Raw genomic sequence first — 18,451 nt, forward strand, 5'->3', positions numbered from 1 at the left:
ACCTGCATGTTAGAGAACAGCTCCGAGTTCCTAAATATGCACGCATCATGCACCTTTCCAGACCACCTCACATAGATGTCAGTGAAACGACCCCCATGATCCATCCACAAGGGCCTGCAGCACCATGGAAAAATACCCCTTACAGTTTATGTACTCTGTTGCTAGGTGGGCAGGCACTAAGATAAGGATGTGTGTGCTATCAGTGACCCCCTTGCAGTTTGGGAACCTGTAGGAAGATGCAGTGGCCTTCCTCTGAGCCGGGGCCCGAAGAAGGGCCACAACCGTGGTGTTGGACAGAAAAAGGGCCAGCCGCCCAGTCTGCCCGGCAACCGGGAGGCCGGCTAGGGATAGGTCCTGCCGGATGACCAATCCAGCACGAGAGGTGCGGAGCCTCGGCCAAGGCTGAGACTATAAGAAGCAGGCCCCACAGCTCAGTCAGGGAGAGACTGCCGCCGGAGACAGACGTGCTGCCCTGCTGGCAGAGGTCTAGGCTGGAGCAGAGCTGCTGACCAACCCCAGCCCCACCCAGGCCTGGAGACTGGGTAGGGCCTTCCCGGAGCTGGACCAGGCAACCCAGCCAGAGAGACTGAGCCAAGGTACCTGGACCCCGGGACTGGACCGAGCCACCGGAGCCCCAGGACTGGGCCGAGGCCCCGGATCAACCCGGGTGGAGGATACCCCTCGAGGCCGGACAGGACCTGGAGGAGCTGCTGGCCACCGAGCCCCCTGAGTTGAGACAGGACCTGGAGGAGCTGCCGGAAGCCGAGCCTCTCCCTGTGCCAAACGACCAAGAGGAGCTGCCCCTCGAAGAGGAGCTCCCCGCATTGCCACCCGTGGATGAGGAGGGACTGATGGGCCAACCCCAGACGGAGTACCCCCATGATACTGAGGAGACAGGTACTGGGGCCAGCGGGGAGGAAGTAGCCCAGGGCAGCCATAGCTTGTGGCTGAATCTGAGGCCTAGTCAGCATGTTGAGGCAGGAGCCCCGCCGACACAGTGGCAAGCGCTTTTGCCACTGCTAGGACCCTGGGCTGGGACGCAGTGGAGTTGGGTGGGCCTGCTTCCCCCTTCCCTCCCCCTTCTCCTTGTCACCCAGAGAGTGAGTACCGTCTCCTGCACCCCTGACTCGAGGACACTGCTTGCTCGCCCGCCCTGCCTCAGGGCCGGGGCGATAGGCTGCTTGCTCGCCTGCCCTGCCTCAGGGTCGGGGCGATAGGCTGCTTGCTCGCCCGCCCTGCCTCAGGGCCGGGGCACCAGACTCATGGCCAAAGCTAACATTCCCCTTGCAGGAAGGTGCAGTGGCCTTCCTCTGAGCCGGGGCCTGAAGAAGGGCCATAAGCGCAGGGCTGGACCGGACCCTGTGCTACATGTGGTGGAGAATGCGGGCAAACCCACCTGATGAAAAGGGGGTCTGCCTGCGCTGAAGCTCTAGCGGAGTTCAGACGCTGACCGATCTGACGATGGAGGCCGCCAAGCTTGTCAAATGGTGGGCAGAGGCCCAACAGGAGCAGCAAGTGGCCCAGCTAAGACAGCAGCAGTACCTGCTACAGACTTTGTGCACCCAGCAACAACAGCTGCTCCGGGACCTGGGTGCCAGGCAGCTGGAGCTGCAGCGGCAGTTGATGCAGCAGCTGGGTGCCTGGCTGCACCCACTCACGGGCCAGATGAACCCCGAGAGGGACCCAGGGGCCCGGGCCCATGCTTTGCCAATGGCCCACTGGGGCACCTACGCCCTCCAGGTCTGACCCTGAGTTGTACTTATGGCATGGTATACGCTGGAGAGGGGTGGGTCCGGGGGCCCTCTGGCCCGAAGACGACAATCATGGTTGGTCTAGCCAAGAGACGCATCAAGGCCTTAGTCGACTCTGGGTGTGGGCAGACCCTCATCCTGCGGGGTCTGGTCCCCGAGGATGGGAAGACTCTGAGCAAAGTCGGTCTTCATTGCATCCACGGGGACCTGCGGTTTTACCCTACCATGCCGGTCCCCCTGACCATAGGGCCACAGACCCGCGTACTGTCCATAGGACTGGCACCCCGGCTGCCCTACCCGGTCATCCTTGGCTGGGACTGGCCCGACTTGGCAGGGGTCCTTCATCGGGCGGGTAATGTCGAGGACCATAAGGAAGGAACCCCAGACCCACTGGAGGGTGACGACCAGCCGGACCCCCAATTCTGAACCAGCCCCAGAGGTGGAGGAGCCAGGAGGTGAAATCGCCCCGAATGATGGAGACCCGCTGTCCTCAGGAGACCCCATGGCCAATTTCTGTCGGGACCAGAGGGAGGACCCCACCCTTCGCCGGACATACGAACAACTGACGGCGGTAGACGGCGTCTTGACTAACCCCCGACGAACTGAGCAGTGGCCTCACGTCGAGCTGCGGTGGGAGCGGCTGTACCGGCTGGAGAGGAGCCCGTAGACTCAACAACCCCACGCCCAGCTGGTAGTGCCCCGATTCCACTGTAAGGGTGTCTTATGGTTGGCCCATGATGTCCCGGCAGCCGGATACTTAGGGGTGGACAAGACCCTTGCCCGGGTCCTCTCCCGATTTTATTGGCCGGGTGTGCACTGGGAGGTCCGGGACTACTGCATCTCCTGCCCCGAATGCCAGCAGGTGGCGCCGGCAGGAGTCCTGCGAGCACCCCTTATTCCCATCCCCGTGGTCGGGACACCCTTCGAACATGTGGGCGTGGACCTGGTGGGACCCCTGGAACGGAGTATAGCCGGATTCCTGCCTCCTGGTCCTCGTTGACTACGCCACCCACTTCCCAGAGGCCATCCCCCTATGGAATGCCACCGCCTGGACGGTGGCCAGCGAACTGGTTAAGGTGTTTGCCCAAGTAGGACTGCCCCGGGAGCTGCTCACTGACCAAGGCACAAACTTCACCTCCCAGCTGCTGCGAGAGGTGTGCGCCATCCCCGGGATCCGGAAACTCCGGACTTCCGTATATCATCCCCAAACCGACGGCCTGGTGGAGCGCTTTAACTGCACCTTAAAACACCTGGCGGGAACTTCCGCAGCATAGGACCTGCGGCGGTGGGACCAACTAATCCCACCCTTGCTCCTCGCCATCTGGGAGGTCCCGCAGGCCTCCACATTGGGGGCCGAGGAGAAAGACTGTTTGCCTGCCCACCCTGCCCCAGGGCCGGGGCACCAGATTCATAGCTAAAGCTAACATTCCCCTTCCAGGAAGGTGCAGTGGCCTTCCTCTGAGCCGGGGCCCGAAGAAGGGCCAAAAGCGCAGGGCCGGACCGGACCCTGTGCTACAGAACCCCATCACGGTAAACCCGTCCACTATGTCCTGCATTTTTCCCAAAGTCACTACCCTTCGTAGCAGAAGTCTATTGATGGCCCTGCACACTTGAATCATGACAACTCCCACTGTAGATTTACCGACTCCGAAGTGATTCCCAACCGAGCGGTAACTGTCGGGGATTGCGAGCTTCCACAGAGCAATGGCCACTCACTTCTCCACCATCAGAGCTTGTCTCGAGCGAGTATTTATATGCTTCAAGAAGGGGTACAGCTCCGCGCAAAGTTCGAGGAAAGAGGCCATTCGCATACAAAAGTTTTGCAGCCACTGATCATCATCCCACAGCTGCATAATGATGCGGTCTCACCAGTCCGTGCTTGTTTCATGGGACCAGAATCGGTGCGCCACGGACTGCAGATGATGCGTTACAGCCTGCAGCAATTGGGAATTGTTCCACTCGATGTCTTGAAGCAAGGCAGCCTTGGTGACATCGCTGTTGGCTGTGCTTTGGGTTCTCACTCTCCTTTGAAAATACTCCAGGATAAGCTGCCATGTATTTGTGATGCTCACAATAATAGTGCAGAGTTGAGCTGGCTCCATGTCTCTGCAGCAATGGCGAGTGCACGGCATAAACAAATGGCGCGAAAACTAGTTTTGTTTCTTTGGGACAAGGAGAGGGAAGGAGCGTTGTATTGTGGGACAATGAAACTCTTCCCAACAGCCCTCGCGGCTAGTTGCATTGTGGGATAGCAACCCACAGTGCACTGCTTTGTATGTCAACACAAGCGTGGTGAGTGTGGACGCACGAGCCCAGCACAAGGAGCGTGGTGTGGACACACTCCAGCAAATTCTAAAAATCGGCGGGTGAAAGTCGATTTTAAGTAAGTCGACTTCATTCTGCAGCATGGACATAGCCTCAGAGATTAGTGGCCCAAAATTCTACAGGAAACATGTCTTGTAGCAGAAGGAATGGAAATTTTGGCATAATTGCCAAAGAAGAGAGGAATGAAACGGAAAAGATTTCATGATGAGACATCTGAGCCTGAGGAATCATATTTTACCATATCTGAAAATGAACCAGAGTCTTTATTCAGAAGGAATGTTTTCCATGCAACTTTGGACAATGTAATCTGCGAATTAGACCACAGATTCAAAGCAACCAATAATATTTGTTTGACATTCCATTCAGTCCTAAAATATGTGACACTAGAGCCTGGGGAACTGGAAGAAGTTCTAAATGTCTACTTCACAAGTATCCTACAGATCTTTCAGAGAATTTTCCTTGTGAAATGTTGCTCCTGAAAAAAATCTTCAAGTCTACTTTTGGAAAAGAATATGAACTACCCCCACTTATCTTATTAAATGAGAATTACAAAAAACAACTGCAACTAATTTTCAGTGAAGTGTGCACAGCCCTGTGGATTTTTTGCACACTGCCAGTGACTGTGGCAGAAGCTGAAAGAATTTCAGCAAGCTAGCATTCATCAAAAACTGCAGGCATTCTGCAATGGGGTAAAAATGGTTAAGCTACCTAACTATCTTGTTTATTGAGTGTGAACTTGCAAGTGAAATTGACTTTGGGGGGCTAATTCATGATTTTTCAATGAAAAAGGCCAGAAAAATAAAGCTTTAAAGTTAATTGGCCTAATTATAAAATGTTTGCAGTCACATTGGTCCATTGGAATAAAAAATCAAGACATTGACAGGATATAATACCTTTATAATGACCAAAAAGTTACAAAATAGTCAGCAAACATGAAGGACTCTCAGGCTGGGTGTTATGTTGAATTAAAATAGCAAGGGGGGCATTTTTCAGAAAGGTAGAATATGCAACAGTAATTTCAGAATTCAAACTTTTTTCATGGCTCATGAGGTTGTATGTATGGGATGAGGGATTGTGGTATGTGTGTGGGAGGGGGACCGTGTTACAAGTTTGTACTGGGCCCAAAAAAAATTATGCTTGGGTTCTGATTCCCTGGCCATGGGTTTGGATGTCTCCTAATGGAACTGAGGATGGAAATCAGGTAATTGTCAAATACTAACAGCTTTACTGTGGATCAGGGATGCATTGCTCCTATAAACCACCAAACAGAAGAAAGGTTTTGTAGCCAATCACTAATATTCTGAGTCATTCAGTATTACCTTATACAATGTCAACTAATTGGAGGTGTCCTCTTTGTGTCAGTATGCTGTGTAAGATATTAGACTATTGATACTTAGTCTATTCCTGTTTGTTCACTGTTCTTATATCTTGTTTTAGTTGCTTTTTGTTTTCATGTTTTGTGGGACATCATGGTTGCTTCCCCCCCACCCCACAATTACTGGGTATTTAGTTGAGCATTCTGCCTTATTTGACTGCCTTTTTAAAATAATTTTATTAAATGTTAAAGTGCCAGCAAGTGTTTGGCTAAAATTTATAGCTACAGAGAAAGGAATATAAATGCTCATTTCCAAAATCATAATCAGATAACTATTAGCCTTTCACCATGCAGAAGATACTACAATGTGTTGCTTTTTGTATGTTTCCAGGAAGACTGTCTTGCAGTCAAAGCACCCTTTCTGTGACACAGAAGATCAGTGACAGAAAAATAGATATACATGTGTTCATTTAAAATAAAATTCCACAAGAAAATGCAGTACATATAAGGTGAGTCCCCCAAACTGGACTGGCCAGCTCTCTTTATTGCTTTCTAATATAACATTTTATAAAAGTTCAGATATTTATTCCAGCTGCAAAGATTAATATAAACACAGATCCTCTAGTAATGTCAGTGGTACACATTTGCCTTACTATTAGTGTTTCTTTCTTAAATCACGAGCCATAAAAACAGTTTATTCCTCACTTTGATTAATGTCTTTTTTACAAAACAGAACAAACTATCTAAATTGTATATCTTAAATATACAATTTAAGCATTTGCTCCCATATGAAAGGTTCAACAACATTATGAATAACGTCACTAAATTCTAGACAACATGGTGATCATAGGTCCAAACTAGCTCCCATAGAGTCAGTGGCAAGACTCTCATTGACTGCAGCACGAGTTGGATCACACCTTCAGAGAATAAGGCAATAATGCTGATCTTTGTTCAGTTTGGGGAAAATATAGCAGTGTTGGAATGGACTTCCACACAGCTATGACTATATGTAAATAACACCCACAAAAATCAAAATGTATTTTCACAGCAGGTCCTGAAATAACATATTTAAAATGCTGCTCATCCTATTCACACTATGAAAACAGTATTAACCTGGCTTGATTTACAAGATTTTTTTAAAAAGCAATACAAGAATATAACCTTAATTTTGTAATGAACATATGCTGATAGAAGTATTAGCTTATAAATATGAAATACGTAATATGAAATTGTTTGAATGAAACCTTTACTAGTATAAACAAGTTATTAAAATGTAATCAATACATATATATCCATTCTTGTGCATACAAATTTATCTCTGGTTTTATGTCCACTAAACTTCAGAATCCTGTAAACGGTGAGGCATTCATTGGGTTTAACATGGCAGAAACTTTTATTAAATGTCTTCATTTGTTTACTTTGTTCAGTCCTCTTCCCATCAAGCACGCAAACACTGTCATAACCATTTTTGGCTTCACCTCTACCAGATCATCTGGCAGTGCATAAATACGGGCACCAATCTTTCGAGCAACTGAAATGGCATATCTTGGAAAAACAAGAGAGAATATAATATTATTTTACTAGCATCTATTCCCGGTGTGTTGAGACATACCATAACTATTTACACATTTTAATAAAAAAGGTAAAATACACACATCCAATCAATATTTCAATGTTAGGGGGAATGAATATAATTTACTGGAGGAAAATAAGTATTAACAGTTGCACTGAGACATTTATTTTGCTTGAAGTACTAACATTTGTGCTGTGACATGTATTTTGCTTGAATCTACTGGAGCATTTATTTTTCTTTACAACTAGGGGCCATGTCAGACTTTTAACAGAACACCTTCAGTGGAGTGTTGCCAGTTTATAGCAGCAGTGAATATAGCCCGGTATTTTCAATATACTAGAAAAAATGTCTTTACATTTTATCATTTAAAATGTAATTTATCCATATTTAAAACACAAATATATGTGAATATAATTCTCTCTTTTGATGTATCAGTAATTCAGAGGCTTGATTTCTGTGCAAGAAAATATAAGATATTAGTTAAAGACTTACTTAGCATTATTCAATTTGTCTTGTTCAGAAAGTTCTTCTCTCTTCACCATTTCTGGACGAATTGCTTTTGGTGCAATGGCATCTATTAAATCTAGTACAGGTAAACTAGTGCTTATAGATTTGTCCTAAAAGAAAGAGTTAAAGAATTAATTAATATTAATGAATAGGTTTAGTTTAATTCTCCTAATAATCTTTTTACAATGCAAACTAAATAGCTATAGCACCCACAATATTTTTTTAAAGATCGCATCATACTTTATTCTTCTACTTTATGTTCTCTTTCTCTTTCTACTACTTAAAGGCCCAATCCTACTTTCCTTGTCTGTGGAAAACTTATGGTAAAGTCAGCGGGAATTTCCGAGAATCAGACTAGTAATCCATGTAGTCTCTCTTTCAGAACTGGTACTGCTAAACAAATATAAACAGTTTATTTCATTTAGTGAAGCCAGCACTATTTTTAACAGCAGTGACTCGTTTTTTAGATTGTAAGATCTTCAAGACAGCCACTGTCTTTATTTTTATGTACTGAGCACATTAACTAAACTAAATTAATAATATTATAAATGTGCCCCCTCCTCTTTTGTAGTTTATACATTTTTGAGGCTCAGTCCTTAGGAATAGCACTGGCCTCATTAGCATAGCATTCGGGAGAGAAGGCAGTGATACTGGCAGATCAGGTTCCAGCTCTTGCAAGGCTCTAGACGTCAGCCAAGCACTGACAAATTCATAGCTGAAAACCAGACCAACTCATAATATGTTAGTATTGTTCAAGATAGGTATTAGACTTATAAGAAAGTGTTTAGACTGAGATGCTATGGAATGTTTGTAAGTTGCTGCATGCATTAATGTCACTTGTAATGTCTGTATCTCATTCTATAAGGTGATATGTAAGTTTTGCTTTATAATTGTAAAAATGCTTGTTCTGAACCTGTGAACCCAGTCCACCGCCCATCAAGAAGGACTATCAAAACTAAATGGGCCATTGCGGAACATCATGATACAAAAACTTAGTTAATGGCCCTCTCACACCCACAAAGGTGCTAAGTGCAAGAAAGCTCTTCCCATCAGCTTGCATTCTGGAAGAAGAAAATAAAGATCACTGACATGAAAAATTTCATCTTTTTGCTGTTTGGACTTTCATAGGGCTGGAGCTATGAAACAGAAGCAGAGATCTTTTAGGGTTAGCCCTAAAAGACAGTTAGTGCTGACAGATTACTATAACTCTGTCGCCTTTTGGAACCGTAGACTATAACTCTGTGTATATATATTTTCCTGCTTTAACCTGTAAAAATCTCTCTCATTTCTTTTTCCTAGTTAATAATCCTTAGTTAGTTCACTACAGGATTGGCTACAAGCATTATCTTTGGGTGAGCTCTGAGGTACAAACTGACCTGGGGTAAGTGACTGGTCTCTTGGGACTGGAAGCAACCTGAATCTTTTGTGATCTTTGCTGTGGTGACTCTCAAACTGGGGGTCGGGATCCCTCAAGGGGTCATGACGTTATGATGGAGGGTCGCAAGCTGTCAGCCCCTGCATATGCTGGAGCTGGGTGGCTGGAAAGCAGCGCAGAAGTAAGGGTTCATTGCATGGGGGGATGTGGCTTGGCATGGGGAGAGGGGTTATCATAGCCTGAAATATTTTCAAAGGGGGTCCCAAAAGAAAAGTTTGAGAACCAAAGTCCAGCTTCCCTGGGTGGCAAGATAGACTGGAATGTCCACATGGACTCTCTGTGACTCCACTGTAAGAATTGTTATAGTTTTTCAGGAGTTCATATTTGTTACTGGGTTGGTGAAATCTAATTACAGACCATACCACCCATTTGAGGTTTCTGTCCTGCCTTTTTGACACATGAACCTGCATTATAAAGGCAAAGGTGACCTCAGGGCTGCTCTAATTTGTGCCTGGCTGACAGCAGCCCTAAAGACTATTCTGGAAGCTAGGAGTTGATAGAGCTTAATGGCACTCAAGCCATGCCCTCAAGTTTATGTCATCTGGTGATTCCCTACACAGGGAATATCCGCAGTTAACCAGGTGAGCTAGCTTTACAGCCCTGTGATGGGATGTTCACCTCACACCATCCCTGAAGGGGTCAAAAATGGCTCAGAAGGGGCTACACCTGGGTGAGCTGTGAGGTGAGGGATATCAATCCTATTTGAACCTGAAGTCCAGCCAGGCAGGAAGAAGCTGGGATTGTAAAAAGCCAGTGAGAGGACAGCAGAAGGAGGTAGGGAGGGTGTCAGCGATCACTCTCAGGGTTGAGAGAAAGGAGTAGGAGGAAGCCTAGGGAAAACTGCAGCAAGGGTGAGGCTGTGTGGATCTTAGCTGCTGATTGTAGGGTCCCTAGGTTGGAACTCAGTGTAGAGGGTGGGCCTGAGTTCCCCTAATAGCCACTGGGGAGTGGCATGGACAGGGCAATGGACTGTGAAAATCTGCCAGAGACAATTTGTTTAGAAAGACTTTGATATCCCACAAGTGGAGAACTGTACTGACTTGGCTGGACAGCCACACCATGAAGAGGAAGCGCTGCAACTCGTGGGTGGCATGAGAGAGGCTGCAGAATGAGAGATTGGGATAAAGGGCTGAGAAACCCCAAGGGGAGGTGAGCTAATCCCCAGATACACCACAAGGAGGTGCCACTGCAGCGAGTGGAGCAGACAGTGACAGGCCCCTTGGTGCTGCCACTGAGGTGGAAGAGCTGGTCCCTAATCTTTTCTTCAAAGGTGCAACTTTCAACTTTATATTTTTCTATGGCAATTATATAGTGGAATAATCAGGGTCAAACCTCACTGAGCACCTACCACACTCACCAAGCTCAACCTTTCCTGTGCAGTTATCAAGTCTTCTGCTTCCCTCTGGAAACAATCTTATGCTGTGATATGTCTTCCCACCTACAACTGTGCATTGCTATCCATTCATTAAATATTAGCGCCATGTGGAGGAGTTAAAGCTTGTCAACCAACTAACATCTGCAGCAATTTGCAATGGCCATGATCCCCCTCAGTCCCAGGGGATCATGCCACATCAAGGTATTGTTCCTCACCAGCTAGCAGTGCCCCATTACAATGTTACCATGCAGATGAGGAAGCAGCATAGCTGTTGTCTCTCTCTGTCTAGCCCCACCCAACATACACCTCAGGTGCAGTAATTTTCTTCCCTCCACTTGTATATTAAAAGAACATCATTCCCCATGTTACTGTTTTTCCTCTTGTCCTACTTCTCATAGTTCTCTCCTATTTTCAGGGTAATAAGCTATTTTTCCCTATGGATAAATAAATAACCAAACTTTGAAAGCAGTCCAAATACTGTTAAGGTATCTTTTAAAAAATCAGAAAGTTAACTCTATTGCTTGAATAACATTTCAGTGTACATGAGTGTTTTCATCCTTCCCCCCCTTCTCCTAATGGAACTATTTCCTACTGCTAGTTTATTGCCTACTCTATTTCTAGAATTCAGATGGTACTTTGAGAATTTTGTTTTTAAAATGTGCTTCCTCTTAATCTTAAAATAGCAGGTGCCTCTGCTGCTGTTGCTTCCTTCCAACTGCTACAGCAAATGAACAGCCTAGTGCAAGATGACGCAAGTGATCAATCAGCAGGAGGTGCCAAAGCGGTGAAGCAGTTGGCTCCATTCCCTAAGAGACTCATCATATAATCCTGTGATGGGCCTGCCCTCACCAACCAAATTAAACCTAAGGTTTCACGTTCACTCAAATTCCCATTGTGTCACAAGAATCAGTGCATTTAATCATAGCACTTTGTTAGTTTATTTGAGGAGATTGAGCTGGTGTGTGTTTCTCCAATTCATAGGTCAAAAAATCTCTTTAATTCTAATTCCTTGGGCTGTTGCCGATCCAATATGGTTCTATTTTAATGGTTTATAATGAATTTCAGTGACCTGTAACCCTCTCTATTCTACATATAGATGCTATTTGATTCTACTGGAAACCCAACACTGAAGAAAATTTTCAAATAATAAAAGTCTAATTATTTTTACTGCTGTATGTGTATATAGAACAAGTCAGTATTTTTTTTTAAGTGGAGGGAAAAAAGATATGTCAAGTAATGTCTCACTAGATCTAAAATGCTACACTGAAAAAACACTTTTCAATAATGTTTAATTTTTCTGACTTACCATGTCAGACCAATCAATTTTTAATAAGATTTTATTAAGATGAAGATAATGGGCCAGATTCTTTTCTCTCTTACACTTGATTTACACCAGTATTATTACTGATTTACACTGATTTAAATGAGAGGACACCAAACCCACACAGCAGGAAATGATGTCAAGGACTGGATAAATAATCTTCCCTAATGAAAGTTGAGTATTTTGTTGAGCAAAATCCTTTCATAATTGTGCTGCACAACACAGTGAGATCTCAAATATTAAGTAGCTTGGCTTTGCATCTCCAACTGTGGCCAGTATAGATGCCTAATTGTTTGAATGTGTGCACTGAGATTTCATGTTCATAGTGGAAATATACTGGTGTGCAAGTGTGGTTATCAATCTATCATTTAAAAAAAGAGAGATAAAGACACTCTTGAGATGTGTGATTTGGCAGATGTGTATTAGATGCAGAAGGATACATTTTTCTATCAGTTTTCACCTTTTCCATTGGCAGATATATTTCCCCTGTGTTTTTACAAAATACAAGCTGACATTGATCTGTTTTTTTAGGTCTGTTGAGCATTCATAGTGTTGTCAGCACAAAACGGTGACTACAGTTTGTTCTTAACTTGTGCTCCTTCTGCTGATTCTGCTACAGCACTGGAGAAAATATTTCAAAAGTGCTGAGAAATTATATCAAAACAGGATACATTTTCAAAATTGTCCTCTTTTTTGTACCCAAGCTCCATTTCCACATGCAAATCAAGGAAGCGTCTAGTTAGCCACACTGGCACATGGAAAATTATTGACAAATTAAAAGCCCCTTTGAAAACAATTGGGCTTTATAATCTTACCAGCGGTGACTATCATTTGATTTTGCTTTTCATTTCTATCAAGAGAGTTGTGAAGTTTTTGAAGATAGGTAGAATCCCAAAGACATTCTTTTATCAGATTATGCCAATTGAAGGTAGAGCTAATGTTGAACCTAACCTGTTTAACACTGTCCCTTTAAAAATCCCACATTTGATTAATTTACTTGTCTTCTGTCCTGATATAGATTCTTGATTACCTTGAAACTGGTAATTGAGGTTTTCTTATTTGCATTTGCAAGAGTTTGATTCACCCATTTAATAATAATTTCATCGTTTACTTTTTCCCCCTCTCCAAGGTCTGATAGTACATTCAGAGTATACCTGTAACAGAAAGAAGGCAGTGTTTGACTATAACAATGAAATACAGAACTATTCTCTGTTCCTAATATTATGCAGTAAAAACAATAAAATATTTCTTCTGGACAAGAGGAGTATATACAAAACAACCATTCACCTTTACATTTTAATTTTACACCGTAAGCTATTTTTGTAATCTATTTCTCTATTTTTAAAATATTTTGTTAGCTGTCACAAAAATATAATCATATTCCAGATGTCATACTATCCATCATCAGATTTTCTACATATATTTTATTTGCCATATCAATTTAATTTTGTGAAATTAAATGGTATATCAACTTGATATCTAATCACTTTAAAAAGTAGTTTCAAATACTACATTGCCCCTGAATTTCTCTGCCAATTTTTGTGGTTTTAGAATCAGATTTTTCTTTTAAAAAAAACAAAACAAATGATTGAAATTATTATACAAGAATATTGTAGAATTTCCTACTAGATCTACTAGGAGGACTTTGATTTCACAAACAGAGATTCAACCAGGGGATTGGGCTAGATGACCATCTGAGGTCCCTTCCAACCCTAATTTTCTATGATTCTATTATTTCAATCCTGCTTTGGTATCCACCAGAGTTAATCACTGCCCCCATAAAATAAGGGGTATTGGGAGTAAAGTGAAATAAATAAACTACTTTATGCCATCAAAGCAGTCCAAGGATGGATTTTGGTTTAGTTTTTTCTCTTTTGAGACTGAGACATTTTAAAATTCTTGTCATTATTTCTCAGTCCATAAACTAGTTCTTCAGTGATGATGCACTGTGAAAATTCTGAATTTCAAATATGTAATACCTAGACTTTTCCAGATTTCGATTATCATCGAATACATAAAATTGCAAAAAAATTGAAAAAATTCAGGGATGTCTCTTTAAGAAGAATAGGATCATCTTCAGGAAAGATATCCAAGAGAACTATTCTTTGATCCAATAGAGAATTTTCATTTTATTCCAACAGTTGGTTGACTGTTGTCTAGTCAGGATTTTTGCAGTTTCAATTCCATAATAAGGGACAAATCTTTGGGTGATATAAATTGCCATAACTCCATTAACTTCTATTTAAGTAAGTATAATTAAAGGACTGTTAGCAGTGTTGCTGCTTTATTTCTAGGTGTTGATGTTTTCAAAAAACCAGTACAGAAGTACTTTATGGGATAGGGGAAATTTTGGACCTGTCATCATTGATGATGGCTCCTAGCTTATAAAAGGCCAAGATTATTCTGTTGAATTGAAATAATTTAAAATGTTAAGAATATAAAAAAGCTCAATACTTTTGATTTCAAAATATTAATTTGAACTGAAATTATATAGATCCTGCTTTAATCCATTAAAATAATTTTATTTGTTGTTAGTGAAATAGGTCTTGACTTAATGGTATAAGTACAAAACACTAGGTTTCAATCTTAAACAGGGCGAGTGCTACTGTCCCTCTTTGAGTCTTCCAGTAGCATTAACTCACATAGAACACAGTAACAATGAGTATTTCACTGCATACTGTATGTTTCTATAATTTCTAGGCCCCAATTAGTTCAGTCTTCACTCCAGACTGGAGAATTTAGCCTTTAGATTATGAACAAAGTTTGCAGTGTGGATGCAAAAAACTGACTAGCTTGTAATGGTTTTGTATGAATACCATTATGTTCTGCATGCATATAACAACTGTAAAAACTCCTCACCTTCTCATCAGCTGCCACACCAATGCCAAGGTCAGAGTTGGATTGCCATCATTTAGGTCCTGTCCAGCAATACCAACCAGGGAGAATTTGGCCTTTGTCTTCCCGATTTCCACTGCATAATTACAATTCTCAATCTAAAAATGAAATGTTTAAATCTTATAGGCATGAAAAATATTAACATTACATATAGATGTAATAATATTTTGAGCTATCTTGTCCCAAAATTACCCACTGAGATTGGGGACCATGTAAGGTCTCCTAACTCTTTCAGAACTACTCAAGTCATTATACTGCTGCATCATTTTTTAAGATAAAAATACAAATATGTAAGATTACCACGACAATTTTATTCTCAGTTGAATGAATGAAAACATTATATTTGAATTCTGTGTCTGACAGAGCTGAGCACATGGAGTCAAATGACATTTTGTATAAGCTGTTGCATCTCCACTGAAGTCAATGAAGTTGCACTTGCATACATCAAGGCTGAATTTGGATTATAGAGAAAATAAAGAAAAGACAGATCCAGCCTTAGGAACTTGGAGAGGGGTTATGAAATCCACTGTGAAATGTAACATCTTAATTACAGATGCTGAGATTTTAAAATATACAACAAATGTTTCTGTTATAAATGAATCTAAGTGAATGCATCCTGTGCTGTCATCTAAAATAGCCAATATATGTGTAAAAAAGGAGTTTTTACTTCATCATACTCTAATCATGGTCCTTTCTGCCTTAAAAATTAAATAAATATGTATCCTAAACAATTAGAGTGAGTCTTTTTTTGTATTTAGCATACAAAATCTTTACAGGCTTGTTTAAATAACTGTTAATCAATCCACTTGGTCTCCATTTTTGGCTTTGCCATAATCATATAACTGACCAAAAGCCCTAGATTTTGCAAGGCCTGTACAAACTCAGACAGCCTGATGTAAAATTGCAGTGTGAGGAAGCATCCCACACTGTAAGATTAACCTGCTCATCAAATATCTAGGGCCTGATTTTTTGACTTTTCACAAGGATTCGAATGTGAACAAATGTAAGTTTCCAAAGTAACTCAGGTGTACCACATTGAGCAGTACTCATACAGCATAGACTAGCATTAATCAATTAAATGAAATTTCCCAGCTTCTCATGCTACCAAAGAGTTATGTGTGTGTGTGAGGGGGTGTATCTGCCCTTCCTGCCAGAGGGGGAACCCTCAAATTCCTCAGGGACCAGAAAGGTCCCTCCCTGTCATGCATGCTGCACACTCCCTGGCAGAAGGTGGAAGTTAAGAGCCCAGCAGAGGCCCCAGAATGGGGTGGGACAATAGAGGAGAGAGATTCACTCCTACAGCCTGCCAGAGGGGTGCAGCCCTGCCACGCCCAGGGAAGCATCAGGACTGCTCTGCACTGCTGTTTTGTTGAGCCCTGCCATGCCTAGAGAGGCTTCAGGGCCATCTTACTGCCCAGTGTTACTGTTTGTGGAGCTGTGGCATGCTAAGAGAGGCTTCAGGACTGCTCCTGGTCAGCCCAGGTGAGTTGCTGGGCCCCACTGCACCAGAGAAGTTCTTTAATAGTAGCATGATAAGCAGCCAGAGGCAATGCATGACACTTTGCGGTGTGCATGGGATGGGAGTTGCACTAACATCCCCCCTTTGGGGGAGCCCCAGGCACCGTCTGTCACTGTGTAAAAACCAAGGTGATACATATAGCAAAAATACTCCTCCTTCCTTGGGAAAATACCCCCCGGAGGCCTTTCAGCAGGATTGTCTCAGTAAAACTGGAACATATGGCCAACTTAACTAAGGACTAATAGTTCAGGGACACTAGGTCACACAATTCATGATGATACAATACAATGCTGTAGTAGGTGGCCATTATAACTGGAATGCACCACAGAATATTTACTGACTTTTTTCATGTTACCACCAAGTGCAGGATATGGAGGTTTGTTGACATGGTTCCAGTCTACTGGCACACGAATCATTTCAAACAGCTGGAAGATCACTAAAGCATCAGCAAGGTCACTAGATCAAAGCAGCAGAAAAATAATTGAGAGTGCTTGTTAAGTACATTAACAAGAATATGAGACCCCTGAAAATGAATGGATGAGTGTGTGTAAAAAAAGAAATTCCACTCACATAAATAAAAAACAAAACCCTGCACCAGTCTTTGAACAGGTTTCTCCACATTTATACCTTCCATTTTATCCCTCCCAAAACTTAAATTAGTCCCACAGTTTTGTTATTCTCACAGTTCTCACTGGAATAGGTAGAATCACTGATTGTCACTAGGTACTGAATTTATAGCTGGTGTAGGGAAGCAACCACTAATAATTAAGGTTGCCAAACAGTTTCCATTAAAATCCTTCATTTTGAGTTGTTCATAACTTTCTGAAACGTTTAAGGCTGAAATTCTCCATGCTTGGTTTCTGTCTATAGGTGAATTTAGATTAAGCAAAAACAGTGTATCAGTCTTTGAGTAAGAGAGTTAAGAAAGCTTTTATTTTCCCCATTATAAATAGCATTCCTACAGTTGGAAATTAGTTATTAGTTGTAGATATTGTCTATTTTAAAGCAATCTATAGACAACCTCACTTTATATGAGTTATAAAACAAAATGGGCCAATGAAACCTAGTAGCATGAATACATGGAATCAGACCTTTACGAACAACAGTTAAATATATACACGTCACTATTGTTCCCTATATTATACTCTATTTGCTTAGATATGAACTAACTGCCTGCGTAGCACAATTTAAAAAATGATGAGAAATGTCAGAAAAGTGGATTTAAGCTTTTTAATCCCTTATATATGTGAAGATTTCCTGAGTACAAAAGTTCCTATTTAAACTCATTTAATCTAGTAATAAAATAAATATATAAACATTCTCTGTAGTTAGGCTCTGTGATAAATAGCAGAGGTAGGAAATCCTCATCAGTGTTAAGTGTACCTTCCAAGACTTGGTTCTTTTTAGGTGAATGTGAAGGTTTAGCAAATCAGCTTGGATGCAACAAAATATGAAAAAGCACAAGCAGCTCTTAACTATCTGAAGGAAGTCAGCAAAGCCTTTTCTGAATAGCTTGCAGATATTACTGTGAAATGAATGGAGATTAGCCTTGTGAGCCTACCATGATCACACCACCTCCAACTCTACCCAGTCTACTATGCCAGTATCTACATTTTCCTGTTAGTTCAGAATGGATCATAATTGCCTATATCATTTACTGAAACAATGAATAATAATACTTTACACTTTCTAGTTTTGTTCATCCAAGAATCTCAACAGTCTTTTATAAACATTAAGTCTCACCAAAATCCCTTTGAGATAGTTTAAATATTATTATATTCTTTTTATTGGTGAATAAATGGAGATACACAAAGAGTTTGTATAAGGTAGGCTTTTTGTTTAAGACTTCCTGCTGCATCTACTACCAATACAGATCCACTGGTGGTAACCGTGATGGAATGTCTGAGGTGCTGGAAACAACCACCCTTTTAATCATCATGTCATAGCATTGCCACCCACCTCACAACAACTACTTTTTACCTGTACAAGTGGTTAATATATGGGTTTACACCCAGAGAATTCATCCAGTTACGGAATGTCCTCTCTTCCTTACTTTCTCCTATAGTAATAGATATAATCCATATTAATGACTTGGGAAGACATTTTAATAGGCCAGGTTCAATCATTTATACACATACACCAACAAAAGTTACTCTGAATAGTTCCTATGCTAAATTTTTTTCATTGAACATGTGTGTATCTTCTCTATATGAGTGATCTCTACTGGCCAAGGGATGGAGAAAGTCCTCACACACTCAGGATCTCTGGATTCTGGGCACAAGGCCAGAGACATCACAGGGAAGACTATAAGAATATATTTTTCTATAAAAATGTTTTTCCATACAATACAATACAATACAAGACACATTACTGGTTTGTATTTTAAACATTTAAGATTTGTATTGTGGAGCAGGTGCTGAGGAATAATTGTGTTA

At 42.2% G+C, this 18,451-nt stretch overlaps 1 protein-coding gene across 2 annotated transcripts in view; it reads right to left on the reverse strand.

The window, feature by feature from the left end:
• Positions 1–5,726: 5,726 nt before the first annotated feature.
• The window catches only part of PLS1 (plastin 1), a 77,243-nt gene continuing 64,518 nt past the window's right edge, over positions 5,727–18,451 (reverse strand). For both annotated transcript variants that reach the window (XM_067540681.1, XM_067540599.1), the window contains exons 11-16: positions 17,997–18,075; positions 16,358–16,472; positions 14,462–14,595; positions 12,633–12,756; positions 7,457–7,581; positions 5,727–6,936 (exon numbers count right to left, since the gene is read on the reverse strand). In XM_067540681.1, the coding sequence (XP_067396782.1) occupies positions 6,798–6,936; positions 7,457–7,581; positions 12,633–12,756; positions 14,462–14,595; positions 16,358–16,472; positions 17,997–18,075 (716 nt within the window). In that variant the 3' untranslated portion in view covers positions 5,727–6,797. The remainder of the gene's footprint in view (positions 6,937–7,456; positions 7,582–12,632; positions 12,757–14,461; positions 14,596–16,357; positions 16,473–17,996; positions 18,076–18,451) is intronic.

Source organism: Emydura macquarii, unplaced genomic scaffold (genome assembly GCF_026122565.2).
Source record: "Emydura macquarii macquarii isolate MOO-44397 ecotype Brisbane River unplaced genomic scaffold, CSIRO-AGI_Emac_v2 contig_18, whole genome shotgun sequence".
Taxonomy (NCBI): Eukaryota; Metazoa; Chordata; order Testudines; family Chelidae; genus Emydura; species Emydura macquarii.